The 27,782-nt window shown below is 66.7% G+C and overlaps 1 protein-coding gene across 1 annotated transcript; it reads right to left on the bottom strand.

Moving 5' to 3' along the window:
* Positions 1-1,322: 1,322 nt before the first annotated feature.
* Positions 1,323-22,025, bottom strand: RBM28 (RNA binding motif protein 28). The gene is made up of 19 exons (XM_045001868.1): positions 21,807-22,025; positions 20,586-20,738; positions 19,872-19,966; positions 19,268-19,343; positions 18,595-18,687; positions 18,126-18,197; positions 16,394-16,517; positions 14,273-14,430; positions 11,759-11,837; positions 10,486-10,595; positions 9,163-9,236; positions 8,784-8,919; positions 7,458-7,522; positions 6,751-6,909; positions 4,482-4,631; positions 3,541-3,615; positions 2,559-2,971; positions 2,321-2,414; positions 1,323-1,646 (listed from the first exon to the last, which is right to left on the bottom strand). Exons 1-19 carry the CDS (start codon positions 21,922-21,924, stop codon positions 1,506-1,508), a joined length of 2,385 nt encoding a protein of 794 aa, XP_044857803.1. The 5' UTR covers positions 21,925-22,025; the 3' UTR covers positions 1,323-1,505.
* Positions 22,026-27,782: the final 5,757 nt, after the last annotated feature.

Raw genomic sequence — 27,782 nt, 5'->3', positions numbered from 1 at the left:
AACAGCTCTGCGGCTCTTCTCCACAAACTGTGTCTGACTACGCCGGGCCTTTGCCACCACAGCCCAGCCGAGGAAGCGGGCAGTCAGCGAGGACAGGCTCCATCTTTCGGAGAAGCCCGGCAAAGAAGGGGGACCCTGGACCCCAGAGAGGCCTTGGCCAGAGGCGGCTCCCGTGATGAGGACACTGAGGCAGAGGAGGGCGTCCCGGCGTTCCTGCTTTGCCTACACCTGTCTCAAGGAACGAGTGGCTGTGTGCTCTGGTGGCTGCTAACCCAGAGAGCCCTCGGGGCTTTCTGAGCCTGCGCCCAGGGCATGGCCAGAGGGGCCCGGGGAGGACACCGCCGCAGCCTGCCCAGGCCTAGGGAGGGCACAGCACACGGGCCTGGCCGGTCAGACCCACATCTAGCCTGGTGACACCTCCCAGCCAGGGCCGGGTCATGCAGAGAAACCCCCCACCCCCTCCCTGGGAGCTGGCAGGCCCTGGAGAGCTCAGGGAACCCTGCCGAGAGAGACGGGCCAAGCACCAGGCCTAGAGCCCGGGCTCTCCTGCCCCCCAGGCGGGGCCCTCACCCTCTCCAGACACCCCACCTCTGAGGCCAGCCTGGGGGAGGCAGCGCTGGGGGGAGGGAAATGCCTCAGCCGTGCCGAGGGGCTGAGTGCGTGAACGGCTCCCCTCACTCCCGACCCGCAGCCCCGGGGTTCTCTGAAGAGCGCCAGCCAGCTGGGACAGCCGGCCGGGGGTGTTGTGATGAACTCCCGACGGGTCGCTCTGGCCCAGCCAAGCCCGGCCCGGCCAGCGCCATCGTCAAAGCAGAGTTTACTGCCCCGGCGCCGGGGCAGAGACAGTCACAGCATAAGGCCTGTGTGGCCGGCGGGGGAGGGGCCCCTGACAGACCTGCTCCCCAGGTACCCCAGTGTCCGCTCCCCACCCCGGTCCCACAGCTCTGCCAGGCCCCGGCCCAGCTCCTCTCGCTCTGAGCGCCTGGGAACAGGCGGGGGGGCACGGCGGCCCTACAGCCACATATCCCCAGGGTTGATCCTGTGCCAGGCCCTGGCCAGGGAAGGAGGGTTCAGCCGGCAGCCGCTGGCTCCCCGCGGGCAGGGGCGTTCGCCGGGCCCCGCTGCTGGGTGCCAGCCCCCTGCCAGCTGGAGAGAAACACCCCGTTAGCTAGAGTCCAGCAAAACAGTCCCTGCGGGGACGGGGGGGGCTGGGCCAGCTCCCCTCCCCCCCTGCCATGGGGGGTGGGGTGGGACAGGCCAGATCCCCTCCCCCCATCACAGTGCCCCAGATGAGCAAAGATCAGACCTGGTTCTTCCCAGGTTAAAAAAAGTGAAGATTTAAATTAATAAAAAGCTGAGAAACCAAGGGAAGAGGAGGGGCCCCCCAGCCGCGCGGTGGCAGAGGGTGCAGGGCGCAGGCACCGCCTGGCACACGGAGCCCCTTGTGGGGCGCAGGCCGGCGCTGCTCTGCGGCGTGACAGTCCTCCCCGGCGGCTCCGGGGCGCTCAGCTCTCAAACCACTTGCTCCTCTTTGCCCCAGGGGCGCTCGGGGCACTGCCCAAGATCTTCCGCTTGTACTGCTCCACCAGCTGGTCGAAGCGGGCCTCCGCCCGGCCGCCCACCGGCCCCCGCCTCTTCCCCGGCACCTGCGAGGGACAGAGAGGGCGAGGCCTGGCTCAGCGCCGGCCTCCCGAACCGGGGCAGAGGGGCCAGCGCCAGGACACGTCCCCCACCAGCCGCGGCAGCAGCGGGAGGGCCAGTTCCTGTGCCCAGCAGAGGAGCTGCCGTGGGGCACGGGGAGTTTCTGCGCCCCCACCCTTGGGGAGTGGTGCATTGTGGGGTGTCCCAGGGACAGGCCCAGAGGGTCAGCGGGGCAGGGAGTGAGCCGGCTGGAGGCAGCAGGTGGGGCGAGGGGAGGGGCTCCCGAGGTTTTGAGGAAGGAGGTTGGGGGTCCCTCGGTGATGGACAGGGCGCGCACCGCCCCAGGAACGGCCCGGCGGGCACAGGATGGGCACCGGGACAGGGGGGAGGAGGGGGAGGTGGGCTGGGGGGTGATGTGCAGCAGGCGACGCAGCCAGGCCAAGGCACAACCTGGGCCAACGAGGGTCTCTCAGCGCTCGCTGCGATGGGACGTGCCGGTGCCGGCGGCCAGGGGGCTCTGGGTGCCACCTCCACGAGTCCCGCAGGGCGCCCGGCCCGGCTGTTTGTGGGAATCCGACCCCAGCAGGATGCTCTCCCCTACACCCACTCCTGCTGCGGCAGCCCCCCCAGACGGACAAGACCAGGCACCCCAAGTCTGCCCTGCCCAAACCCCCCTCACCTGTCTGGGCGCCACCCTCTGCTTCTCCTGCCGTCGCTGGCTGGCCTGGGCCTTCGGCTTCTTCGGCGCGGCCGGCTTGCCCCTGTCGCGCTGCCTGGGGTCAGAGCCGAGAGCGTGAGCGACGGGCCCTGAGCCTGGTGCTTTCCCGCTGCCCCCCCGCCCCCCAGGCCTGCTGCTCCCAGACCAGGGAGAGACCAGACCCCCCCGCGCACCCCCCCTCCCCGGGCCCGGCTCCTACCTGATCTTGGGCCCCCGGTGAGTCGGCAGCGTCAGAACCTTCCTACGCTTCTTCCCATCCGGCAGCTCCACTTGCTCCACCTCCGCCTTGGTCTGGAACCCAGCCCAGGGGGTGCCGGCCCCCTGCCCCTCGGGGCCCCGCTTCCTGGGGTTCTGCTGCCCCATGGCGCCTGCGGCGTCTCCCTGCCCCTCGGGGCCCAGGGCGTCTTTCTGCCCCTTAGGACCCTGCGTCCTGGGGCCCCTCGGGTCCTTCTGCCTCTGGGGACCTGCGGCGTCTCCCTGCCCCTTGGGGCCCCGCTTCCTGGGGTTCTGCTGTCCCTTGGGGCCCGGGGGCAGCTTCTGGGGCGTCTCCGTAAGGCCACTGCCCCGGGGAGGTCCTTGCCCCTCTGCCGCTTGCTTCTGCCTTAGCTTTTGCTGCACAAAACAGAAGGTGAGTGTCCCCTGCCGGCGCCCGCGGGTCAGTCGGGGATCCTGGCCCCGGCACTGCCGGGACCAGCTGCCAGGAGCCCCGAGACCCCCCACCCCCTCGGCACGGCTGGCTGCCGGCGCCCGCCTGGGTGGGAGCTGCCACCGACGCAGCAGGTACCATCACGCCAGGCTGGGTGGGCCAGGGCTGCTCCCCACACCCGAACCCTGTGATGCCAGCCCCGACCCTGTGCCCCCCAGCGGACCACCCCCACCCCGGCCCCGTGACACCAGCCCTGCCCTTCCCCCCGCCACTGCTGGCCCCCCACCCCCATGACACCAGCCCCCACCCGTACCCCCCGCCATTGCCCTCCCCGCACCCCGACCCCATGATGCCAGCCTCCACCCGGCACCAACCAGTGCACGCCCCCAGCCACTGCCCTCCCCCGCAGCCACGCGACACTAGCCCCCCCCCGCGCCCTCCAGCCAGCTGCATTTCCCCGCGGGGCAGGGGACGTTCCCCAAGTCCCCAGGGGGGCGTGCGGGATCCCAGCCGGGGGAGGAGCCGGGACACCTACCAGGCTGTGCTGGGCTCGCTGCTCCTTCAGCTTCAGCTTCCTGCGGTCCTCCAGCGAGAACTCCACGATGGGGCGCTGTGGGGCAGAGCCCGGTCAGCGCACAGGGGCAGGGACTGAGCGGGGACTGCCCCCTGGCAGAGCCCCAGCACGGGCTCCTCGCCGCCCCACAGCCAGTGCACCCCTGCGGCCGGGACCCCCAGCCCCCTGCCAGACCCCCAGCACGGGCTCCTCGCCGCCCCACTGCCAGGGCACCCCCTGCGGCCGGGACCCCCAGCCCCCTGGCAGAGCCCCAGCACGGGCTCCTCGCCGCCCCACTGCCAGGGCACCCCCTGCGGCCGGGACCCCCAGCCCCCTGGCAGAGCCCCAGCACGGGCTCCTCGCCGCCCCACAGCCAGTGCACCCCCTGCGGCCGGGACCCCCAGCCCCCCGCCAGACCCCCAGCACGGGCTCCTCGCCGCCCCACAGCCAGTGCACCCCCTGCGGCCGGGACCCCCAGCCCCCTGCCAGACCCCCAGCACGGGCGCCTCGCCGCCCCACAGCCAGTGCACCCCCTGCGGCCGGGACCCCCAGCCCCCTGCCAGACCCCCAGCACGGGCTCCTCGCCGCCCCACAGCCAGTGCACCCCCTGTGGCCGGGACCCCCAGCCCCCTGGCAGACCCCCAACACGGGCTCCTCGCCGCCCCACAGCCAGTGCACCCCCTGCGGCCGGGACCCCCAGCCCCCCGCCAGACCCCCAGCACGGGCTCCTCGCCGCCCCACAGCAGGTGCGTTCCACCCCCACCCCGCACTTCCCCCTTCCAGCCAGGACCCCCACACACACTCCGCCTGGCACCCAATGTGGGCACCTCACCAGCCCCACAGCTGGCGCATTCCACCCCCGCCCCACACACCTCCAGCGCTCAGCCCCCAGGAGCTGCCAAGGACCCCGCGGGCGGCCCCACCTTGTGCGGCCCGAAGAGCTGCGGGTTGTTGTTGGTGAGGCGCAGGGCGGCCAGCGCCTGCTCGTGCTTCTCGAACTCCACGAAGGCGTAGCCCAGAGACTGGCCCCGGCCATTCCCCGCCGGCGCCGTCAGGTTCCGCATCACCCGGCACTGCAGAGACAGGAGAGACGCATCCGGGACCTGCTGGGAGCCCCCGCGGCGCGGCGCGGCACGGCCCAACCCACAGGCCCCCGCGAACGCCCCCCGGATGGGCCCGCCAGCTCCCCTCTGCAGCTCTGCTCTGACCTGGCCACCCATGGGTCAGGGGAGCCCCTCGCACTGGGACCCCTAGAGCAGCCGCCCTCCCCCCGAACCTGCCGCTGACCTGCCCGGGACCCCAGGGGCCCCTCGGCCGAGCAGGAGGCCGGAGTTCGGAGCACGTCACTGCGCGGAACGCTCAGCCCAGCCGCAGCCTGGGGGCTCCTGCGAACCTCATCCACACCCCACGGCCAGCGTCCCACCTCCAGCCGGGACCCCCAAACCCCCAGCGTGGGCTCCTCACCGCCCCACAGCCAGCGTCCCCCCTCCGGCCGGGACCCCCCAACAGCCAGCGCGGGTTCCTCACCGTCCCACGGCCAGCGTCCCCCCTCCAGCCGGGACCCCCAAACCCCCAGCGTGGGTTCCTCACCGCCCCACAGCCAGCGTCCCCCCTCCAGCCGGGACCCCCAACCCCCCAGCGTGGGCTCCTCACCGCCCCACAGCCAGCGTCCCCCCTCCGGCCGGGACCCCCCAACAGCCAGCGCGGGCTCCTCACCGTCCCACGGCCAGCGTCCCCCCTCCGGCCGGGACCCCCCAACAGCCAGCGCAGGCCCCTCACCGGCCCGCGGCCAGCGTCCCCCCTCCGGACGGGACCCCCAAACCCCCAGCGCGGGCCCCTCACCGCCCTCCGGCTGGGACCCCCCCCCCCCCAACAACCTGCGTGGGCTCCTCACCGCCCCGTGGCCGGGACCCCCCCACCCCCCAGCGCGGGCCCCTCACCGCCCCACGGCCAGCGTCCCCCCTCCGGCTGGGACCCCCCCCAACAGCCTGCGTGGGCTCCTCACCGCCCCGCGGCCGGGACCCCCCCACCCCCCGCTCCTCACCGCCCCACGGCCAGCATCCCCCCTCCAGCCGGGACCCCCCCCCAACAGCCAGTGCGGGCTCCTCACCGCCCCGCGGCCAGCGTCCCCCCTCCGGCTGGGACCCCCCCCCAACAGCCTGCATGGACTCCTCACCGGCCCGTGGCCGGGACCCCCCCCACCCCCCAGCGCGGGCTCCTGACCGCCCCACGGCCAGCATCCCCCCTCCAGCCGGGACCCCCCCAACAGCCAGCGCGGGCTCCTCACCGCCCCACGGCCAGCGCCCCCCCTCCAGCCGGGACCCCCAACCCCCCAGCGCGGGCTCCTCACCGCCCCACAGGCAGCGTCCCCCCTCCGGCCGGGACCCCCAAACCCCCAGCGCGGGCCCCTCACCGCCCCGCGGCCGGGACCCCCCCATCCCCCAGGGTGGGCTCCTCACCGCCCCGCGGCCAGCGTCCCCCCTCCGGCCGGGACCCCCAACCCCCCAGCGCGGGCTCCTCACCGCCCCACAGGCAGCGTCCTCCCTCCGGCTGGGACCCCCAAACCCCCAGCGCGGGCTCCTCACCGCCCCACAGCCAGCGTCCCCCCTCCAGCCGGGACCCCCCCACTCCCCAGCGCGGGCTCCTCACCGCCCCGCGGCCGCGTCCCCCCCTCTAGCCGGGAACCCCAGTGCGGGCTCCTCACTGCCCCGGTGTCACTTCCTGTCTTCAGGCTCCAACTGCCCCGTGCCCATTTCCCTTGTCACCATCTCCACAGCCACCAACCCACTGTCGACCGGCCGTGGCGACAGCCCCGCACCCCCCAGCGCCACCCCCCACCGCAGTGGTGCGCACCTGGCCTGGTCACCCCTCTGCACCCGCTGCTCCGGGGCGCTGCCGGTGGATGCACACAGGGCTCTGTGCGCGGGCACCATGACACACATGCCAAAGAGCTCAGGCCGGGCCGCGCGGCCCCCGAACCGATCGGTCCCTCGGCGTAACCCCAGCAGGGCGGGGACGACCGAGGGCTGAGCTAGCAGCTCACTGCAGTTCCTCCAGCGAACACCTGGTGTCACCAGCGACCCGCCTGGCAGGGGCTGGGCGATAAGGGAGCCGGCTCAGCCCCCCAGCACCCCCCCATAGCCTCCCCCCCAATAATTCCCCAGCTCAGGAGCCCGTCCAGCAGGGACTCACCTCCTTGACGCGCAGGCCCGGGCCCCCGCCGGCGGCGCGCAGCAGGAGCTGCCGGAGCTGCTTGTCGTCCACGGCCTTGGGCAGGTTGTGGATGCAGAGCCGCGTGCGGGACACGAAGATGTTCTGGTCCTTCAGCTTCTGGCGCTTCAGCTCCTCAAACTGGGAGGGGGCAGGCGCCGGGAGGGGGTTACGGGGCGGGCCCAGCACAGCGTCCCCCGCCGCAGAGCCCTGCCCCCCCTGCCTGGCGCTACAGCCAGGGGACAGAGGGCCCAGAGCAGCTCCCTGGGCTCCCTCCCACCCACGGCCGAGCGCCACGCAGGACAGCTCCAGGGACAGGCGGGGACGGCGCGGCCGTGCCACAGAGCCGCAATGTGCCCTGGCCCAGCCAGGTCTGCCGCCCCCACACGACTGCTGCATGCTGCCTGTGAGACCCCGCCGGCCCCGCGCCCTCCCGCCACCGGCCCTGTGCACCCTGTGGGGCCCCGCGCCCTCCTGTGCACCCTGTGGGGGGCCCCGTGCCCTCCCGCCGCCAGCCCTGTGCACCCTGTGGGGGGCCCCGTGCCGTCTTGCCGCCAGCCCAGCACCCGGTGGGGCCCCGTGCCCTCCTGCCGCCAGGTGGCTCTTGCCAAGCGAAGCCTGTGCCTGCTGTACCTCCCCTGGGAGCGGGCAGCCGGAGCCCACTGGCAGGGATGCCCCCACCCACTCACCCGCGCTCTCTTGGCCATGTCAGACGTGCTCACGCCCTCGGCGGCCTGGGTGCCAGCCCGGATCACTGCGAGGAAAGGGAGGAGCCATTAGAGCCGCCCCGGGGACCGCCCGGGGCCCCACGCTCGGTGCCCCACAGCGAGGAGTTACGCGTCCGGACGGGGCCCACCGGAGAGAGGCAGCAGAGGTTGGGACGCAGACTCCCGCCAGCTAGGAGAAACTGGATCTTTTCTGCTCGCTGGCCCCTGAGATGCCCACTCTGCTTGGCGGGGGTCAGCCCTCGAGGACACAGGGAGCTGGGAGAGGGGAAGAGGGGAACTCACTGGTGCGTGTTCCCTGTTTTCAACCTTGGCAGTCCCTTTCCCTAGCTACTAACCGCCAGCCAGCGTGTTACAGGCCTGGGACCCGCCTACCGCCGGCCCGGGAAGCGACTGGCCCTCTGGGCCCGGGGGGAAGCTGAACATTGCTGGGATGGCTGGCGGAAGGGACCAGTGTGACGCAGGAGGGAGCGGGACTGACCAGGAATGTGCCTAGTTTTCCTGGCACTGTCTGCATGGGGGATGGGAGAGCAGGGGGTGATACCTGAGCCAGGAGGGGGCTGGGCCCAGGTGACACCTTTGCCGAGGAGGAGCCAGGGGGAGGGGAGTGAGTCGGCTGGAGGGGGGCGGGGGGAAGGGTTCGGTTTGGGGCTGGCTGGGAGGAGGCAGGAACCCCAAGTCTGGGGTCTAAGCTCCTTGCCCCCAGAGGGACCCGACTGAGGGGTCCTGGTTGTACCTACGAGCCCTGCTGGGGACTGTGTCCTGTCGGCTAATAAACCTTCGGTGTTACTGGCCGGCTGAGAGTCCCGGGGAATCGCAGGAGGAGGGGTGCAGGGCCCGGACTCCCCCACACTCCGTGATGAACAGCTCCCCTGGGGGGACAGACCGGCAGGGCCCCGGGGGACTGCCGGGGACCCCGGGCTTGGACTGCTTTGTGCTTGTTCCGGGGGGTGAAATCTAACCACAGAACACGCTGACAGGCTGGGGCGCCGTCTGCCCTGAGCTCGGCTCTCCCGGCCGGGAGCCGCTCCAGTACTGCACGAACTGGCCCCGGCTAGCCCGGGCGCTAAGGGGTGGAGTACGGGGGCAGGCGTCCCCTGCCAGGTCCCGGGTGTGTTCACAACTGGGAGGGAGGGACTCAGCAGAGGGGTAGGAATGGGGAGGGGTCCCAGGACCCTGGCACTAGGAGGCACACAGAAGGTTTCCCAGGGAGGCGGGCAGCAGAGGGGGACCTGTCTGGCCATTTCCAGCGGGCAGCAGTGCCCGTCACCCCGGAGCCAGGTAACTCACGGCCTTCCCGAGCCAGGTACAGGTTGCGGGTGCCCGTCGGCTTCTTCACCTTCTGGGCTCGCAGCTTCTGGGCCTCGTCGCGGCTCACGGCCAGGTCCAGGTGCAGCCGGCGCCCGCCCAGCCGCAGCCCCCCGCCCTGTGAGGGAGCCAGACAGCGAATGAGATGCTGGGGATGGGGCAGCAGGGGGGCAGCCAGGGAGGAGGGGAGAAGTCCCCTCCTCCCACCCCCATAGAGGATGCACTGAGGGGCGTTCAGAGCCACGTGCGCCCCGACGGATGATACCGGGGGGGGGGCAGGGCTCTCCCCCCACCCCAGCCATGTCAGACGTGGGCCCACCGGGGTGCCAATGGTCTGGGGACTCCCCTGCGCCCCACTCACCTCGCTGTCGTCCTGGGCAGCCTCAAGGCACTTCTGGGCGGCCTCCTGGGTGGTGAACTGGGCGAAGGCGCAGCCTGGAAAGAGACGCGGGGGTGAGATCCCAGCCGGGCGCGAACCAGGGCAGCCGGGACACGGTGCCAGGCACGGCCTGTCCCACCAGGGCCTCCACGGAGCGAGCTCTGGGTCCCACCCCCCGGCACTGCGCACCCCTCTCCTACCCCACCCCCTGGCACTGCGCACCCCCCTGCTCCCCGGCACTGCACGCCCTACTGCCCCACCCCCGGCACTGCGCACCCCTCTCCTCCCCCACCCCCTGGCACTGCGCACCCCCCTGCTCCCCGGCACTGCACGCCCTACTGCCCCACCCCCTTGCACTGCGCACCCCCCTGCTCCCCGGCACTGCACGCCCTACTGCCCCACCCCCTTGCACTGCGCACCCCCCTGCTCCCCGGCACTGCACGCCCCCCAGCACTGCGCACTGCCCTGTCCCACCCCCCGGCACTGCTCACCCCCCTGCTCCCCGGCACTGCACGCCCTACTGCCCCACCCCCTTGCACTGCGCACACGCCTGCTCCCCCCCCCCCTTGCACTGCGCACCCCCCTGCTCCCCGGCACTGCACGCCCTACTGCCCCACCCCCAGCACTGCGCACCCCCCTGCTCCCCGGCACTGCACGCCCCCCAGCACTGCGCACTGCCCTGTCCCACCCCCCGGCACTGCACACCCCCCTGCTCCCCGGCACTGCACGCCCTACTGCCCCACCCCCTTGCACTGCGCACCCCCCTGCTCCCCAGCACTGCACGCCCTACTGCCCCACCCCCAGCACTGCGCACCCCCCTGCTCCCCGGCACTGCACGCCCTACTGCCCCACCCCCAGCACTGCGCACCCCCCTGCTCCCCAGCACTGCACGCCCTACTGCCCCACCCCCAGCACTGCACACCCCCCTGCTCCCCGGCACTGCACGCCCCCCAGCACTGCACACTGCCCTGTCCCGCCCCCCGGCACTGCACGCCGCCCCCCCCCCCGCTCTACGCACTCCCTGCTCCCCAGCACTCAAACCTCCCCTGCCCCACTCCCTGGCACTGCACAGCCCCTGCCTCCCAATACACCCCTCCCCAGTCCCTCCCGCCGGCGGCCTGCCAGGGTGCAGTAGAGGCCTGAGGCTGCAGTAGAGGCCTGAGGCCTGGATGACGCACTGGCAGCGACGGGGGGGAAGGGGGCTGTTTCCTGGGGCTGACTCCAGGCTATTCAGCATTGCGGCGGGATGGGGAGGGCGAGGGCCAGGCCCTGGCAGGGTCTCCCCTGGCCCGAGGCAGGTGTTACCTCTGGAGTGCTCCGTGTCCGGGTGCAGGACGATGCGGACGTACTTGAGGTCCCCAAACTGCTCCAGCATCTTGCCCAGCTCCTCCTCCTCCGTGTCGAAGGGCAGGTTCCTGCCGGGTGCACCACACGTGAGGCCCTGCCACTGCCTGCGGCTCCCCCAGCAGGACCCACTGCCCGCCACTGACCCAGCCGCCCACGTGGCCCCAGCAGCCTCAGAGGAGATGGTGGCAGCCAACTGCCCTGCATGCCCAGGCCAGGCCCTGCCCTCTGCCAGGGGCTCTCCAGGCAGGGGTGTGAGTGCCCCCCACCCCACAGACACCCCCTAAGAAGGGGAGAGGAGCCAGTGACTGTTCCCAACAGCAGGGCGGGGAGAAAGAAGGGTCCCGCGGCCCAGGGGGGCCCGGCAGGGGGAGGGCGGACCGGCAGGGGGAAGGGAGGGTCCCGCGGCCCGGCAGGGGGGCCCGGCAGCGGGAGGGGAGGGTCCCGCGGCAGGGGATGTGTTGGAGGGCTCCCCCAGCTCAGAAAGGCGCAGTGGGCCAAGAGGAGGGCCCCGCAGCCCGGCAGGGGGAGGGGAGGGCCCCGCGGCCCGGCAGGGGGAGGGGAGGGCCCTGTGGCACAGAGTGGGTACAGCGGGCGGAGGGGAGGGTCCTGCGGCAGGGGGAGGGGAGGGCCCTGTGGCACAGAGTGGGTACAGCGGGCGGAGGGGAGGGTCCTGCGGCAGGGGAAGGGGAGGGCCCCGCGGGGGGAGGGGAGGGCCCCGCGGCACAGAGTGGGTACAGCGGGCGGAGGGGAGGGTCCTGCGGCAGGGGAAGGGGAGGGCCCTGCGGCACAGAGGAAGCGCAGGGAGGGCGGCAGGGTTAGCGTGCCCAGCCCTGGCAGAGCCCAGCTCCGATGGGCAGAGCACGGCTCACTCCACACTCCTGCCATGGGGCCAAGGAAACGGCCGGCGGAGGAGTCTCCCCCAGGCAGGGAGCGGAGTGGGGAAAAGCAGAGTGTTCCGGGGAGGGGTGGGACTCCTGGGGTCAGTCCAGGAGCAGGGGGAACTGTGGCAGTCACCCCCCCACACACACACAGAAGCTCCGGGTCAAGCACCCCACTATTCCCTGGGAAAGGGCGGGCATGCCCCCAAGGCTAGCAGTGCCCCCCATGTCCCCACTCTGGTACCCCCACGCTTCCCTGCCTCTCAGAGGCCTGTGCACCACCCGCCCAGAGCTCCGGCCGTCAGAGGCGCTCGTGCCGCGCCAGGCGGTCTCGTGCCGGGTCACTAACCCACCTGATGAAGACAGTCCTCCCCTCGGCGACGTCGGACGGCCGCTTCAGGCCCTTCCTCCTCTTCCTGGCCACGTCGGCGTCTAGAACAAAGCCAGGCAGAGTCCTGGGCACAGGGTGGGAGGCATCCGGGGCAGCTGCTTCTCCCCACGACAAACCCATCAGCCATGCAGCCAGTGCCCCAGGCACACGATCGCCCCGGTGAGCTCAGCAACCAGGCCCCAGACTGGGCGGGGGACAGGCTGGGTTCTCCGCTCCCCTTGCCAGTCACTGGGGCGTGACAACGCGAGAGGGTCCCTGCCAAACCTTCCCTCTCACTAACGCAGCAGGCCATGGGAGGAACCACTGGGCATGGCTGGCACAGCCTGTGATGTTACTGATATAATCTGGGACCATATAGAACGTGGTTGCAACCAAGGTCCTGTACTGGCACCAAATCTTATGTAAAGGGGGTCATCTAAGGTGTCTAAGACCAGGTTCTGGGTTGCTGGTTAGGATTATGCTGTCTGGGTGCCTGTGTCATTTTGTAATTGAAGTTATGAATATTGGCTCTGTTCTGTCTGTACTTCAAAAGTGTGCTGTGCTTCTGGGAGACACCCAGACAAGCTGGTGTTAGCTCTGCCCAGCCTGCTTGATGGCCCATTGAGGACCATCAGCTACACAATTGACCCATGGAGAGGAGGCAGATACGCCTTGTACTCAGCAAAGTATACAGGGACCTGCCCATGTGACTCCAGACTCCATTTTGCTGTAATTTTCCACAGTGAGGACAAAGAGGTTCTTACACCTGGAAAAGCCTATAAAAGGCTGATGCCCCATCTCCATCTTGTCTTCAATCCTGCTTCTTACCTCTGGAGGGACTTTGCTACAAACTGAAGCTCTGAACTAAGAACTGACTGACCCATCCCAGCTGGGGATGTTCCAGAGACTTGATTTGAACCTGCAGTTTACTCCAGCACTGCTGCAAGGCTGAACTAAGAACTTTGCCATTACTGTATGTAATTGATTCCATTTAACCAATTCTACCTCTCTTCTCTACCTTTTTCCCTTTGTAAATAAACCTTTAGATTTTAGATTCTAAAGGATTGGCAACAGCGTGATTTGTGGGTAAGATCTGATGTGTATATTGACCTGGGTCTGGGGCTTGGTCCTTTGGGATCGAGGGAACCTTTTTCTTTTATTGGGGTGTTGGTTTTCATAACCATTCATCCCCAGGACGAGTGCACTGGTGGTGATACTGGGAGACTGGAGTGTCTAAGGAAATTGCTTGTGTGACTTGTGGTTAGCCAGTGGGGTGAGACCAAAGTCCTTTTTGTCTGGCTGGTTTGGTTTGCCTTAGAGATGGAGAAACCCCAGCCGAGGGCTGTGACTGCCCTGTTTGAGCAATTGGTCCTGTACTGGCACCTCAGTGGGGTCCCGCCAGAACCGCTCCGTCACACAGCCCTTTCACCCCTCTGGGCTAGGTGGGTCCCCAGGGCACAGCCTATGGGGGGCGGGGGGTGTTAAAGGGGAAGGAGATATTAACCAAGGCAAGAGCAAAGCGCCCCGTGTGCTACCCCCTGGGTCACCCAGGGAGCCAGTGGCAGAACCAGGAACAGAACCCAGAGCTCCAGTCTGTGACCCAGGGACCCCTGGATGCCCCCAGCAGAGGGCACAGGGGACGCACAGTTTTACGGGGACCCCATGGCCGGATACAGGCACAGCAAGTCCCCACAGGGCGGCACGCGAGGCCTGTGTCGAGAAACGCGCTGGATGGACTTCGGGAGGAGCTGTGCTCCGTGTGACACTCGAGTGTCCGGGCTCCAGAACGGACGGGATGGTTTGATCGGACACATGACCGCTGGTTCCCAATATTCCCGCCTGCTGCCGCCTGCCCCCTCCTCTGGGCTGTTGTCGCTGTGATCCTAGTGAAGGGCTGCGTGGGACGCCGAACGCTGACCTGCGGCGACGCGGGCACGCTGGGCTGTCCTGGTCCCTGGGGAGCAGCGGATCTGGGAATGCTGCGAGTGGCCAGAGCAGGGGCTGGGGCTGCCTATTGCTAAGCGCAGAGGGACAGCGAGGCCTAGCGGGGTCGGCACACACGAGGCTCCCGCACACTAAGGCCAGGGGGAAGTGAGGCACCTCCCAGCCCCGGGTAGCCCCAGGACACCTCATGGAGGCCCAGTCCAGAACCCTGCCTGCCCAGGGTTGCCCTCCAGGTGCCCAGTTCAACGCTGGCCAAGCAGCAGCTGCTCCATGACCCATGTCACCGCCCCCCAGTCCGAGCTGGTTGGGACCCCTCGTCCCATTGCTCTTCCCGTCACTGCTACGACTCACCGCACAGAGGGTCAGGGCTCCTTGCCAACTGGGGCGATTCCTGGCGCGTGGGGTCCAGCCATGGGGCACGTACGCAGGGCCCGGGCTGGCGAGCAGCCGCTCCCAGCAGGCCGGCAGCCCCCAGGAGATCCCAGCTCCTTTGTCCTCGCCAGCAGCCAGCCTAGGTCCGAGCAAAGCGCCCCGACGTGGTAACTGAACAAACCTCCATCCTCCTCCTCTGAGCCCGTGGCGCTCTCGTCCGAGCCCTCGGGCTCTTCCCTCTCCGCCAGGCTCCCATCCTCTGCCTCGCCCACAGCCTCGCCGGCCTCCTCCTCCTCCTCGCTGCTGTCTGCGCGGGCGGCAGCGGTGCCCTTCCCGAGCCTGCAATAGTGAGAGCCAGGCTGAGCAGCCAGGAGAGCCGCCGGCCCCGCTGGAAAGCAGCAGAGCTAGGAAGGCAGCACATGCTGGCTGGGGGGCCTGGGGGTCCAGAGGCCCAGCTGCTGCTAGTGCAGCACCCAGGATCCTACAGTTCGAGGCGGCAAACTCCCGAGCAAAGAATGGGAGCGAAGGACAAAAATAGAGGGGACCGAGCAGCACCGCAGGGAGAGCCCGGCCCTGCCAGCCAGGCTCTGCCATCGCCATGGGAACCACGCCCGGCACCCTGGGCAGAGCCAGGCCCCAGCAGCCCAGCCATCGCTGTGGGACACACGCCCATCACCATGGGCAGAGCCAGGCCCCAGCAGCCCAGCCATCGCCGTGGGACACACGCCCAGTACCATGGGCAGAGCCAGGCCCCAGCAGCCCAGCCATCGCCGTGGGACACACGCCCAGTACCATGGGCAGAGCCAGGCCCCAGCAGCCCAGCCATCGCCGTGGGGGACACACGCCCAGTACCATGGGCAGAGCCAGGCCCCGGCAGCCCAGCCATCGCCGTGGGGGACACACGCCCAGTACCATGGGCAGAGCCAGGCCCCACCAGCCCAGCCATCGCCGTGGGACACACGCCCATCACCATGGGCAGAGCCAGGCCCCGGCAGCCCAGCCATCGCCGTGGGGGACACACGCCCAGTACCATGGGCAGAGCCAGGCCCCGGCAGCCCAGCCATCGCCGTGGGACACACGCCCAGTACCATGGGCAGAGCCAGGCCCCGGCAGCCCAGCCATCGCCGTGGGACAAATGCCCAGTACCATGGGCAGAGCCAGGCCCCAGCAGCCCAGCCATCGCCGTGGGACACACGCCCAGTACCATGGGCAGAGCCAGGCCCCGGCAGCCCAGCCATCGCCGTGGGACACATGCCCAGTACCATGGGCAGAGCCAGGCCCCAGCAGCCCAGCCATCGCCGTGGGGGACACACGCCCAGTACCATGGGCAGAGCCAGGCCCCGGCAGCCCAGCCATCGCCGTGGGACACACGCCCAGTACCATGGGCAGAGCCAGGCCCCAGCAGCCCAGCCATCGCCGTGGGGGACACACGCCCAGTACCATGGGCAGAGCCAGGCCCCGGCAGCCCAGCCATCGCCGTGGGACACATGCCCAGTACCATGGGCAGAGCCAGGCCCCAGCAGCCCAGCCATCGCCGTGGGACACACGCCCATCACCATGGGCAGAGCCAGGCCCCAGCAGCCCAGCCATCGCCGTGGGGGACACACGCCCAGTACCATGGGCAGAGCCAGGCCCCGGCAGCCCAGCCATCGCCGTGGGACACACGCCCAGTACCATGGGCAGAGCCAGGCCCCAGCAGCCCAGCCATCGCCGTGGGGGACACACGCCCAGTACCATGGGCAGAGCCAGGCCCCAGCAGCCCAGCCATCGCCGTGGGACACACGCCCAGTACCATGGGCAGAGCCAGGCCCCGGCAGCCCAGCCATCGCCGTGGGACACACGCCCAGTACCATGGGCAGAGCCAGGCCCCAGCAGCCCAGCCATCGCCGTGGGACACACGCCCAGTACCATGGGCAGAGCCAGGCCCCAGCAGCCCAGCCATCACCTTGGGACACGACCAGCATCACAGTCTCCAAGTGCCTCTGTCAAAGAGTTTAAGGGGAGACGTGACAAGTGGAAACCATCTTGGAGGAAGGAGTTAGGAGCATGGGGGTCGACCACAGCAAGTGAGCCCCCAGGAGCTGCCAACAGGGATGCCTCTATGGTGCCATAAAGCAGCTCTGGCTCACGGAGCTGTGCTGCGCTATGACCCGCTGCCCGAGGGCCATGCCCTGGTCACACAGGTCGCCAATGGGCCACACAGAGGTGTGGGGTCGGCGCTGATGAGGCTCCCCATGGAGACACCCCAGATCCAGCCAGCAGCACCCTCTGCAGCCCAGGAACAGGTCAGTCACTCACTCACCGTCCCGGCACCCGCGAGCTGGACAGCTCATCCGATCCCAGCGCTTCACCCTCCTCCTCCTCACTGGCGTTCTCGGAGCCAGAGTCCTGCTGTTGGGCTTGGCTGCGTTTCTCCTCCCTGTCCCCTGGGGTGAGAATCGCCAAGGGAGATGAGCCAGCGCCCCCAGAAATCGGGTTCCGTTACCCTCATTTCCCTCAGGGCAGTCAGAGCCGCGGCGGCTAACAAAGGCAGAGGAAGAGCCACACGTGGCAGGGAGCGAAATCCAGCCAGGAACGAGATGGTTCCTCCCCGTGTGACCCAGCCTCACACGCACTCAGGGACTTAACACACCCATGGCAGGGAAGGGCCACTGCCCTGTGTCACTGATGGGAAACTGAGGCAGGGTCACACCGGCTGTGGCAGAGCTGGGAATAGACCCTAGCTCTCCTGAGCCCCAGGCCAGCGCTCTAGCCACTGGGCCACCCTCTTCCTGAACTGCAGAGCAGAACAGCCCGCGAGCCCCAGGTCCTGTCCCGGAACTCCAGGCCAGCGCCATTCGGCTCACCTGTGGGGTGGTACTGGTGGAGAGATGGGGTGGGGAGGCCCTACTGGGGTCGGCCAGGCAGGACCGCTCCGTGCCCCAGCTTTGGGCTCGGGACTCTCAGGGGTGTTTCGGAGGTGATCAGGTGCACTGCCCCTTGCGGCCCTGTTACCACTGGGCACTCAGCCCGTGTACCCCAAACAGCATCCAGCCGCGTGCCCACGTCCCCCCAGCTCACCTGCCTGACATAAGGAGGGAAACAGTGACGAAGCGGGGGATTTTCTTAGTGTTTTGATGAACACTGTGTGGGTCTCGGTTTCCCTGTATGCTGCGTGTGTAACAAGGGGGTGGGAGAAGGAGTCTGCTGATACAGAGGATCAGGTGTGACCTCGCCTAGCAGTTGGGATCCCGGACAACGGCCTGGAGGTTGGATACCCTAGCAACTGGTGAGTGGTAGGAGCAGCCCAGCTTGAAAGCTGGCCAGTAGGACCGTGGGCTGAGGAGAGAGGCCCCCGTGGCCTGACCAGCTGATTCCAGCCAGTGAGGGCACAAAGGATGGAAGAGAGCGGACCCAGGCGACCTGTTTGCCTGGGACTGAAGGCCAGGCATGGAGGCAGGGCTTGCAGGCAGGTGACAGAGGGTGCTTGGGTGGAAGGAGGTCGCTGCTGGACTGGAGACAAAGAGTGGCCTGGGCCCCCTGGATGGGGACAGACCCAGATGTACTGGGCTGAGGGTTGCTAGGCCCGAGGGCCCGGAGAACTGCCTGTGCTGGGTTCAGGCGCCCAACAGACCCTTCAGTTTTACGCTGGCTGAGAGTCGCTGCAGTTAGAGACCGGGGGCGGGGGAGACATTGCTCCCTCTGGGTGTGGAGGCCCCAGGGGTCCAGCGCGATTGGACTCCCTGAGGGGCCCCACAGTGAGAGGACAGGCGTGCTGAAGGCTCAGAGGTACGGTCCCAAAGAGCCTAACCCTGGACAGAGTGTTACCTTCATGGAAGGCCGTCACACTGAGGGAGGTTCCTCCCAGGGACTGTATGGAGATATGAGAGCCCAGGGCCTGTGAGTCCATGACAGTAACCAACCAGCCAGCACCCCACAGCCACGTCATGCAGCAAGGAGTTCCACATGCCTGTGAAAAGCAGCCGCCCTGAGAGCGGCCCATCCCAGTGCGGGTAGCCACGCTGCCAACGCCCGGACGGCCGCAGGTCACTCACCAGAGGGAGGTCCTGCCTGCATGGCTCGGTACTTATCCTTGGCCACCGCCCAGTCCACGGCCACCGTGCGCCCTGCGGGAGACAAGGAGAGCTGCCAGGAGAGTCAGGCCCCAGCTCACTGGGCAAGCGGCACTGAGACGGGCTAACCCAGCCAGCTAGAGCTGAGCCCAGGGGACAGTCCAGGAGGCGCCTTCACTACTCCCCCTCCGGAGCCAAGTGCAGGACATGCCCACAGAACCGAGCCGCAGCTCCTGCGCAGGGGAGCGGTTTGGCAGTTCCACAGCGCCGCTGCCTCGGCTTTCCTTCAGGGCTGATGACAGCTGGGCTCCGATGAACCCGGGGAGGCCAGCACAAGACTCTGCAGGGGGACAAGCCGCGGGCGCCTTTCCCGGCACCCCAAGGCTGAAGGCTAGCTCTGAAGGAGCCCGGTGCCCAGCTCTGGCTTAGCAGGGGACAAGGGGGCACTCACCTTTGATCTCCTTCATGTTCATCCCTTTCAGGGCCTTCCCCGCTTGCAGGATGTTCTTGAACTGAACGAAGGCAAAGCCCCGCATCTTCCCATCTGTAAGAGATCAAGGCTCAGAGCGCACCGGGCTGAGGAGTCCATGACAGTAACCAACCAGCCAGCATCCCACAGCCAGAAGCTCAGTCCAGGCGTGCTGGGAGGGCTCGGCCAGCGTCCAGCCTAGCAGCCCCCAACCTGGCATGCGCCAGCCCCACCTCCCCCCATTCCTGCTTCTTGTTTAGCACATGCAAGGATCCTGTGGTAGAAACGCAGTTGCCTGGGACACGGACACAAGCCCTGGGGAACAGCCTTTGCCAAGCCGTGGATGACACAGGAGCTACCAAGGCGGCAGCGTGGTCAAGCAGCCAGGCAGCTGTGCTGGGAACCCGAGAGCTGGGGTCTCTTCCTGCTGCTTTGCGGTGCCCTGGAGGGAGGTGCTCCCCGTCTGTAACATGGGGGTCTCGCTTGGAAAGGGCTTCACCAACAGGCCTGGCGTCTAAGATACCAATGGCCGGGATTATCGTGTGTCGGCTCTGACGTCTGGCACCCAAACGAGTGACCTGAGCCCCCAGAGGTCCCTGACTTCCCCCGCGTGGAGACATGGGCTCCCCCTCGCTGGTAGCCGACTAAGCCCTACCTGTTTTCCTGGGGATGTTCACCTCCAGGACAGCTCCAAAGGGAGAGAACAGAGCCTTCAGGTCATCTTCTGAGCACTGGGGAGAACGAGGGGGGTCAGACTGAGGAAGCAGGAGCAACGCAGCTGGAGGCCTCACTCCAAACACAGGCAGCTGGGCTGAGCGAGGGGGGTTACAAGCCCCCTCCCGCCAGGTAAATAAAGCTTCTGAGCTCACCAGGAACACGGGGGCTGGTGTAGTGCTCTGCGCTGCCAGCTCCGTGGGGTGATGGGCTGGGGGGGCCGGGCAGCACTGCGGGCAGCCCCCTAGGAAGGGACGTGCCCTTGGTGCCCACTGTGGGTTATCCACGAACAGCTCTGAAGCCAGTTCCACCCCATGCCAGTAGAAAAGCAGCAACGGTGCCAGATTATAAACCCCAGAACCCTCCAGAAGCGACTCCCAGCACGTGCCACCTCCCGCCTCATTTCACTGCTCTGCTGTAGCTCCGTGCCAGACACAGACAGCATCAGAGCCGCTGCACGTCCGAGCCCGAGCCCTGGGCTGTCATCTCGCCTTGCAGAGCCGCCTGGCACGCCGCAGGCCAGTGATCCCGCTCGCTGCTCCTACCTTAAAGCTCAGGTTGCGGATGATCAGCCTGGCTTTCTTGGGGGCCCCTTTTGGCTTTTTCGGCTTCTGCTCTTCTGGACGGGTCTCCGGGGCGTCTAATGAACAGAGAGCAGCGCAAGTGAGCACGATACTGCAGGGCCTGCCAGCTGTGCTGCCATGCAGCTCCCTTCAACACATGTATCCACAGGCACGAGTTACAGAACCCAGGGCAGTCTCTGGAGAACCCTGTGCCCTGACCAACATCCACCCCACTCTCCCCCCAGCCTAGGGGCCTGGACACCCCAGCCACGTACTGGTCAGAGATCACAACGAATGACACAGCAGCCACGGGACGAGGTTTCTTCCCCAGCGGCACCATGACACTCAGGCCACCCTGGGCTGGCTGGCGTGGCGAGGGAGCTGGGGAGGAGCTCTCCGCAGACAGGTGCCCACATCACAAAGCACACCGGCACAAGGGGGACGAACTGGCCCTGGCGTGGGGGCTGAGCACCGTCCCCTCCACAGGGGCATTCCCGCCAGGGCAGAGCTGAGACACATCGGGTGGGGGTTCTCGCACAGACACTGCCCGCAGTGCCCCCACACCATGGGCAGAGAGAAGAGTCCGTCTCCAGCAACACGGAGCCAGCACCCACGCCGACAGGAGCCAAGCTCCCAGAAAGCAGTTTGCTTTGCTACCGGTGCCACCACGACAGAGCCAGACTGTTCCCAACTCACCCGGCTGCCGCTGCTTCTTCTCCCTCAGCTTCTTCTTCGCAACAGCCACCTTGATCTCATGGCCTTCGAAGGTGGTGACCTCCCTGAGGGCTCGCTGGGCATCCTCCAGCAGGGAGAAGGTGACATAGCCAAACCCACGGCAGGTTTCACTGCCTGCAAGAGAGAGGCAGCGTGGCCGGCACCTCACCAGGCTCTGCCAAGGGCCCCGGGGGGCTCTGGGTGTTCTAGGGCACCAGGCTTTGCAGTGAGGAGGCCCCTTCGCAGGAAACCACAAAGCTGCTGAAAGCCCTTTTCTGCTAGGACGGGTCCAAGCTTCTTCCTGAACCCCCCACCCTGACCCTCAGGGCTGGCCAGGGCCATGCTGCCTAGCGGCCACAGAGGAACAGGAGGGATGACACGGGGTGTGGGGGCTGGGACAGGGTCTCCCCAGGGCCAAGGATCCGCTCCCCTCCCTGCCCAGAACAACTCACGGAGACTCCAGGAGATGAGCTCCAGAGACTCACCTTCTCCCCCAATCCCCTGAGATCTTCCAAGTGCAGCCCCATGCACACACACCCCTCACCCCTCCAAGCCTCCCCTGCCCCAACTGGGGGCCCCAAGACCCAGTTCCCTGCCTTGCTCCCTGGGGACCCCAGCGCTCCCTGCCCCGAGCTCAACCTGCTCCCTTCTGCCACCCCATCCCACCCCCAGGGGACACGGATCCTGCTTCCCCCAGGCCCTCGCCCCATAGCGCCAGCTGCCCCCAACCACCACCACCCTGCTCCTCCAGACCCCCCACCCCACGGCTCCTGCTTTCCCCCACCTCCTCCCCACGGCTCCTCGCCCCATAGCGCCAGCTACCCCCAACCACCCTCCCGCTCCTCCATATCCTGCTCCCCACGGCTTCTGCTTCCCCCAGGCTCGCTCCCTGCCCCCCAGGCCCTCACCCCATAGCTCCAGCCGCCCCCAACCATGCTCACGCTCCTCCAGACCCCCCACCCCACGGCTCCTGCTTCCCCCAGGCTCGCTCCCCGCCCCCCGGACCTCCTCGCCCCATAGCTCCAGCCGCCCCCAACCACCCTCCTGCTGCTCCAGCCCCCCCACCCCACGGCTCCTGCTTCCCCCCAGGCTCAATCCCCGCCCCATAGCGCCAGCCCCCTCCCCATGGGTCCTGCTTTCCCCCACCTCCTCGCCCCACAGCGCCAGCCGCCCCAAGCTCCTCCAGACCCCCCGCCGCCCCACCTTTGTGGGTCACCACGAAGCAGCGCTTGAGCGGGCCGAGCTGGCCGAAGAGCTGCTCCAGGCCGGGGCCGCGGGCCGAGGCGGGCAGGCCGCGCACCAGCAGGGTCAGGCCGGCCATGGCCCGGGCTCCGCGCCGCTCAGCGCCCGCCCCGCACGCGCTGCCCGCTGGGCGCCGCCATCTTGGCCGAGTCCGGCTGCGAAATGGCTCCGGCCGGGAACGCGGGGCCGCCGCGGGGTTCCGGGCCGGGGGGCGGGGCAGCCGGAGGGGGCGGAGCCCGGGGCAGGGGCGGAGCCGTGCCCCGCTGGAGGGAGGGGCGGCCCTGCATTTCGGTGTGTGAATTTACTGGGGACCTTTGACCCTGATCTCCCATAACGGGGGGGGGAAGCTTCCCTGAAAGGGGGCGAAATCCGGATGGACCCCAAATGCCCCCCACCCCCCATTAATTAATGGCAACGATCTCGTGGCTTTAAAGCCCATCTAGGGGACCCCAGGCAGGGGGCCGGGGCCGGGGCCGGGGGGGGCGGCGCAGCAGCAGCGGGTGGAGTGGAGGGGGCAGGGCAGGGCCGGGCGGGGATGCGACCCCACCCTGGGGCCCTGCAGGGCGCTGGCCCCTCTCTCACACACCCCTTGGCCAAGGGGCTGGCTAAGCTGGGGTTTATACAATGCAGCCTCTAATTGGGAGTGACTCCAGTGTGGGGGCCGACCGGCGATACCCAGAGCCTGATTTTAACAGGCCGAGAACGTGCATGTTCCCAGGGACGTCAGCTGGAAATCTATTCCCCTGTGTTAAGTTCTCCTCACACCTTCTATGGGCCATCTTAATGATCACTTCAAAAAGTGTTTTTTCCTCCTGCTGAGGATAGCTCATCTCAATTGATTAGACTCTGCCTGTTGCTGTGCATACTTCCACCTTTTCATGTTCCCTGTATGTATCAATATCTCCTGTCTGTGTGCTCCATTCTATGCCTCCGAAGAAGTGACCTGTAGCCCACAAAAGCTTATGCTGAAATAAATTTGTTAGTCTCTAAGGTGCCACAAGTGCTCCTGTTCTTTTTGCGGATACAGACTAACACGGCTGCTACTCTGAGAGCTGGAAACCAGGTGCCTGAAGTGTGGTGGTGTTGGCCCAGCGTGCCAGCCCGATGCGAGACCCTCGCTCCAGCCTGATCTGCCCCCCGGCCCCGGCTGAGCATGTGGCTCAGGCTGCCCTGGATAAGGGGAAGCTGCTGCTGCCCCCCAAACTAGAGCACGTTCTCTCCGGGAGCCAGAGGAAGCACCACTTCATGTCAGTGCCTGGTTCCAGGGTGGGAAGACGGGTCCTCTCGTTTCAGCGTCTCCCCTGTCACCCTGGGGACAAAGTGGCTCCTGATCCAATGGCCTGTGATGTCCCCTGGTTTCTTTTCCAGTTTGTCAGCCCCCGAATCCATAGCTGGCAAGAGCCGGCCTGTCTCGTGCCCGGAACATGGGCTTTGTCTTCTGTCCTTGCGAGGGGGCAGCGGGCTCCTCTGGGGGTTGCTCTGCTTTCCAGAGGTGGTTTTTGTCCTAGGGTTCCCCGCGGGCCGGGAGGGCCAGATCTGCCAGGGTCACAGGCTCTGCCTGCTACGGTGATGTGGCCGAGGTCACGTGCAGCTCCCGGGGTGGGGCCCCTCGTGGAGTGACTGGGGCTGTGCAGGGGGTGGTGCTGGCCCAGCCCCTGCTCTCTACATCCCTGCTAGGGACAAGCTTTGGAGACCCTGGGAGCAGAGACCCTCTGCCCAGACCTGCTGGCAGCAGAAAACGGCTGGAGGCCGGAGGGAGGGTGCTCTCCTGGTCGCCGAAGACAATGGCTGCTGTGTCCGGCAGAGGGCAGCACGGCCCCAGCCAGGGGTGTGCAGGAGTAGGAGTGAGCCGAGCACCCGGAGCCCTTTGCACCCTAGAAGCAGCTGCCCCCACGAGCTGTTGCTAGCACCCCCCTCCTCCCCCCGACATCCCGGCACCGGCCCAGGCAAACCCCAGCCCCAGACTTAGAGTCCTGACCCAGCGCACGGCGGCCAGTTGGAACGGGGGGATCCCGGGCCAGCCCAGGGTTCATCCACCTGCCCGGGGCCAGAGGGAGGGGAAAGAACTGGCCTCACCCTGAGGGACCCCTTCCTCGGCCTCTCTTGGGGGTCAGTGGATGTGACACCTGCTGAGCTGAGACCCAGCAAACTCAGTGCCCTGAAGCATCATTGGGTTGGAAGGGGACCCAAAGTCCCCACCCCCATCCTGACGGCAGAAGTCCCAGCAGCTCGGGGGCCTTGGCACTGGGACAGAGCCAGCTCCCAGCAGGGCACCCTGGCCCCGGGCGAGTTCATGGAGCTCGTAGGCACGGGGTGAGTGGCTCGTACAGCTGCCTCCCCACCCCTCCCAGGGGAGGCCACAGGCCCTTTCCCCCGCAGGCCTCGGTCCTAGCTCCGGACTGCAGAGAAGCTCTGGCACCGCTCTCTGGGACTCAGAGGCCATTTATCTGGCCTCCTTCCCTATTCTGCCCACCCCCCGGCCGCCTGCCCCATCACGCCCTGTCCGCTCTTGGATGGATTTTCTCCCTGAGCCTGGGCGCGAAGGCGGGTCCCCAGACGGGGCTCTGCACACTCCTGTCAGGCAGGCGGGAAGAGGCACGTTTCTCTCTGCGGGTGGCCGGGTGTGTCAGGGGTTGGCCATGCCACCATGGAGGCCGGACATGGACTGAGTCCAATGCTAGGTAGGAGATCGGGAAATCACAGGCTCAGAGGAAGAAACAACCCCCAGGGGGCGTCTCACTCACGAGTCAAGGCAACGCTTTGGGGGGTGCGGGGGCCCCAGAGAGACACCCTGGATACCTCCCTGAGCAGGCAAGCTGCCAGCGCGCCTTGTCTCATGCAGGGCAGATCCCAGCCCAGCCCAGCGGGAAGGATTTGGGGGCTGTGACGTTATTGACATAATCTGTTCACTGTTGTGACCACTGTGATATATTTGCAGCAAATATTTGTATAAAGGTTGTCATGTAAGGAGTCTAAGACCAGGCTATGGGTTGCTGGTTAGGATTATGCTGTCTGGGTGCCTCTGTCATTTTGTAGTTGAAGTTATAAGTATTGGCTCTGTACTGTCTGTATTTTATATTGTGCTCTGCTTCTGGGTGACATCCCAGACAAGTTGGTGTTAGCTCTGCCCAGCCTGCGTGATGGCCCATTAAGGACCATCAGCTACACAACTGACCCATGGAGAGGAGGCAGATACACCTTGTAACTCAGCAAAGTATGCAGGGACTGGCCCATGTGACTCCAGACTCCATTTTGCTGTAATTTTCCACAGTGAGGACAAAGAGGTTCTTACACCTGGAAAAGCCTATAAAAGGCTGATGCCTCATCTCCATCTTGTCTTCAATCCTGCTTCTTACCTCTGGAGGGACTTTGCTACAAACTGAAGCTCTGCACAAAGGACTGAATGACCCATCCCAGCGGGGGATGTTCCAGAGACTTGATTTGAACCTGCAGTTTACTCCATCACTGCTACAAGCCTGAACTAAGAACTTTGCCATTACTGTATGTAATTGATTCCATTTAACCAATTCTACCTCTCATCTCTATCTTTTTCCCTTTGTAAATAAACCTTTAGATTTTAGATTCTAAAGGATTGGCAACAGCGTGATTTGTGGGTAAGATCTGATGTGTATATTGACCTGGGTCTGGGGCTTGGTCCTTTGGGATTGAGAGAACCTTTTTCTTTTATTGGGGTGTTGGTTTTCATAACCATTCATCCCCAGGACGAGTGGCACTGGTGGTGATACTGGGAGACTGGAGTGTCTAAGGAAATTGCTTGTGTGACTTGTGGTTAGCCAGTGGGGTGAGACCGAAGTCCTTTTTGTCTGGCTGGTTTGGTTTGCCTTAGAGGTGGAAAAACCCCAGCCTAGGGCTGTGACTGCCCTGTTTGAGCGATTTGTCCTGAACTGGCACCTCAGTTGGGTCCCGCCAGAACCGCATCATCACAGGGGCGTTTTGCTTTGTCGGCCCAGAGCGTCTCTAGTGCACCAGAGCTCGGTCCAGCTTGTGGGTAACGATCTGATTGTCTAGGTGACCATTTGCTTCCAACCCTTCGACGTGCTCGGCCCAGTGGTTAAGCACCCGGCTCCTGGCATTCCCGGGGAAGGACACTAGTGCGGGGCGTTCCGCACAGCTGGGACCTGAGCGGGGGCTGGGAATGCTGCTCGTGCCCAGAGGAAGGAGGGGGCAAAGGGCAGGTCGCAGCGAGCTGCCCCCAGCCCTGGGGGCCCGGGAAGGCTGCGCAGGGAGGCTGGGCTGGAGCCCGGGAAGTAAGAGCAGCAGAAATGCTCCTTCCCTCGTCGGTAGGTGGGGAGCGGAAACGACATCACAGGGCCCTCAGCGCCTTCCTTGTAGTGAACCCTGCGGCTGTCCTCCTGCCCTCCATCCCCATCCCCAGAGACACCCACCATCCCATCCCCACCCAGCGTCCCTCCCTCCGTCCCCATCCCCACGGATCATCCCTCCATCCTCCTCCAGCATCCATCCATCCACCCATCCCCAGAGACACCCACCATCCCATACCCACCCAGCGTCCCTCCCTCCATCCCCATCGTCCCTCCATCCCCATCCCCACGGATCATCCCTCCATCCACCCATCCCCAGAGACACCCACCATCCCATACCCACCCAGCGTCCCTCCCTCCATCCACCCATCCCCACGGATCATCCCTCCATCCTCCTCCAGCATCCATCCATCCATCCACCCATCCTATCATCCCTCCATCCCCATCCCCAAGGATCATCCACCCATCCCCAGAGACACCCACCATCCCATACCCACCCAGCGTCCCTCCCTCCATCCACCCATCCCCAGGGATCATCCCTCCATCCACCCATCCCCAGAGACACCCACCATCCCATACCCACCCAGCGTCCCTCCCTCCGTCCCCATCCCCACGGATCATCCCTCCATCCCATCCCCAGAGACACCCACCATCCCATACCCACCCAGCGTCCCTCCCTCCATCCCCATAATCCCTCCATCCCCATCCCCAAGGATCATCCCTCCATCCACCCATCCCCAGAGACACCCACCATCCCATACCCACCCAGCGTCCCTCCCTCCATCCCCATAATCCCTCCATCCCCATCCCCACGGATCATCCCTCCATCCTCCTCCAGCATCCATCCATCCATCCACCCATCCCAGCATCCCTCCATCCCCATCCCAGAGATCATCCCTCCATCCACCCCCAGCATCCCTCCATCCACCCATCCCAGCATCCCTCCATCCCCATCCCCAGAGATCATCCCTCTATCCTCCTCCAGTATCTATCCATCCACCCATCCCAGCGTCCCTCCTCCCATCCCCACATATCATCCCTCCATCCACCCTCACCATCCCTCCATCCACCCATCCCCAGGGTCACTCATCATCCCATACCCACCCAGCGTCCCTCCTTCCATCCCCATAGTCCCTCCATCCCCATCCTTCCATCCACCCCCATCATCTATCCATCCATCCATCCATCCCAGCATCCCTCCATCCATCCCCAGAGACACCCACCATCCCATACCCACCCAGCGTCCCTCCCTCCATCCCCATCCCCACGGATCATTCCTCCATCCTCCTCCAGCATCTATCCATCCACCCATCCCTCCATCCCCATCCCCACAGATCATCCATCCATCCACCCATCCCCAGAGACACCCACCATCCCATACCCACCCAGCGTCCCTCCCTCCATCCCCATCCCCACGGATCATCCCTCCATCCCCCCATCCCCAGAGACACCCACCATCCCATACCCACCCAGCGTCCCTCCCTCCATCCACCCATCCCCACGGATCATCCCTCCATCCACCCATCCCCAGAGACACCCACCATCCCATACCCACCCAGCGTCCCTCCCTCCATCCCCATCCCCACGGATCATCCCTCCATCCACCCATCCCCAGAGACACCCTCCATCCCATACCCACCCAGCGTCCCTCCCT

The sequence above is a fragment of the Mauremys mutica genome, chromosome 1 (assembly GCF_020497125.1).
Source record: "Mauremys mutica isolate MM-2020 ecotype Southern chromosome 1, ASM2049712v1, whole genome shotgun sequence".
NCBI classification, from domain to species: domain Eukaryota; kingdom Metazoa; phylum Chordata; order Testudines; family Geoemydidae; genus Mauremys; species Mauremys mutica.
This window is presented reverse-complemented; position numbering and strand designations above follow the sequence as displayed.

Excerpts from the sequence above, each read along its gene's own strand:
- RBM28 (XM_045001868.1), bottom strand. The coding sequence starts at position 21,924 with ATGGCCGGCCTGACCCTGCTGGTGCGCGGCCTGCCCGCCTCGGCCCGC. Across the intron at positions 19,967-20,585 it reads GAAGAAGCAGCGGCAGCCGG|ACGCCCCGGAGACCCGTCCA; the intron begins GTGAGTTGGGAA and ends TCTGTTCATTAG. Across the intron at positions 8,920-9,162 it reads CTGCCCAGGACGACAGCGAG|GGCGGGGGGCTGCGGCTGGG; the intron begins GTGAGTGGGGCG and ends GCTCCCTCACAG.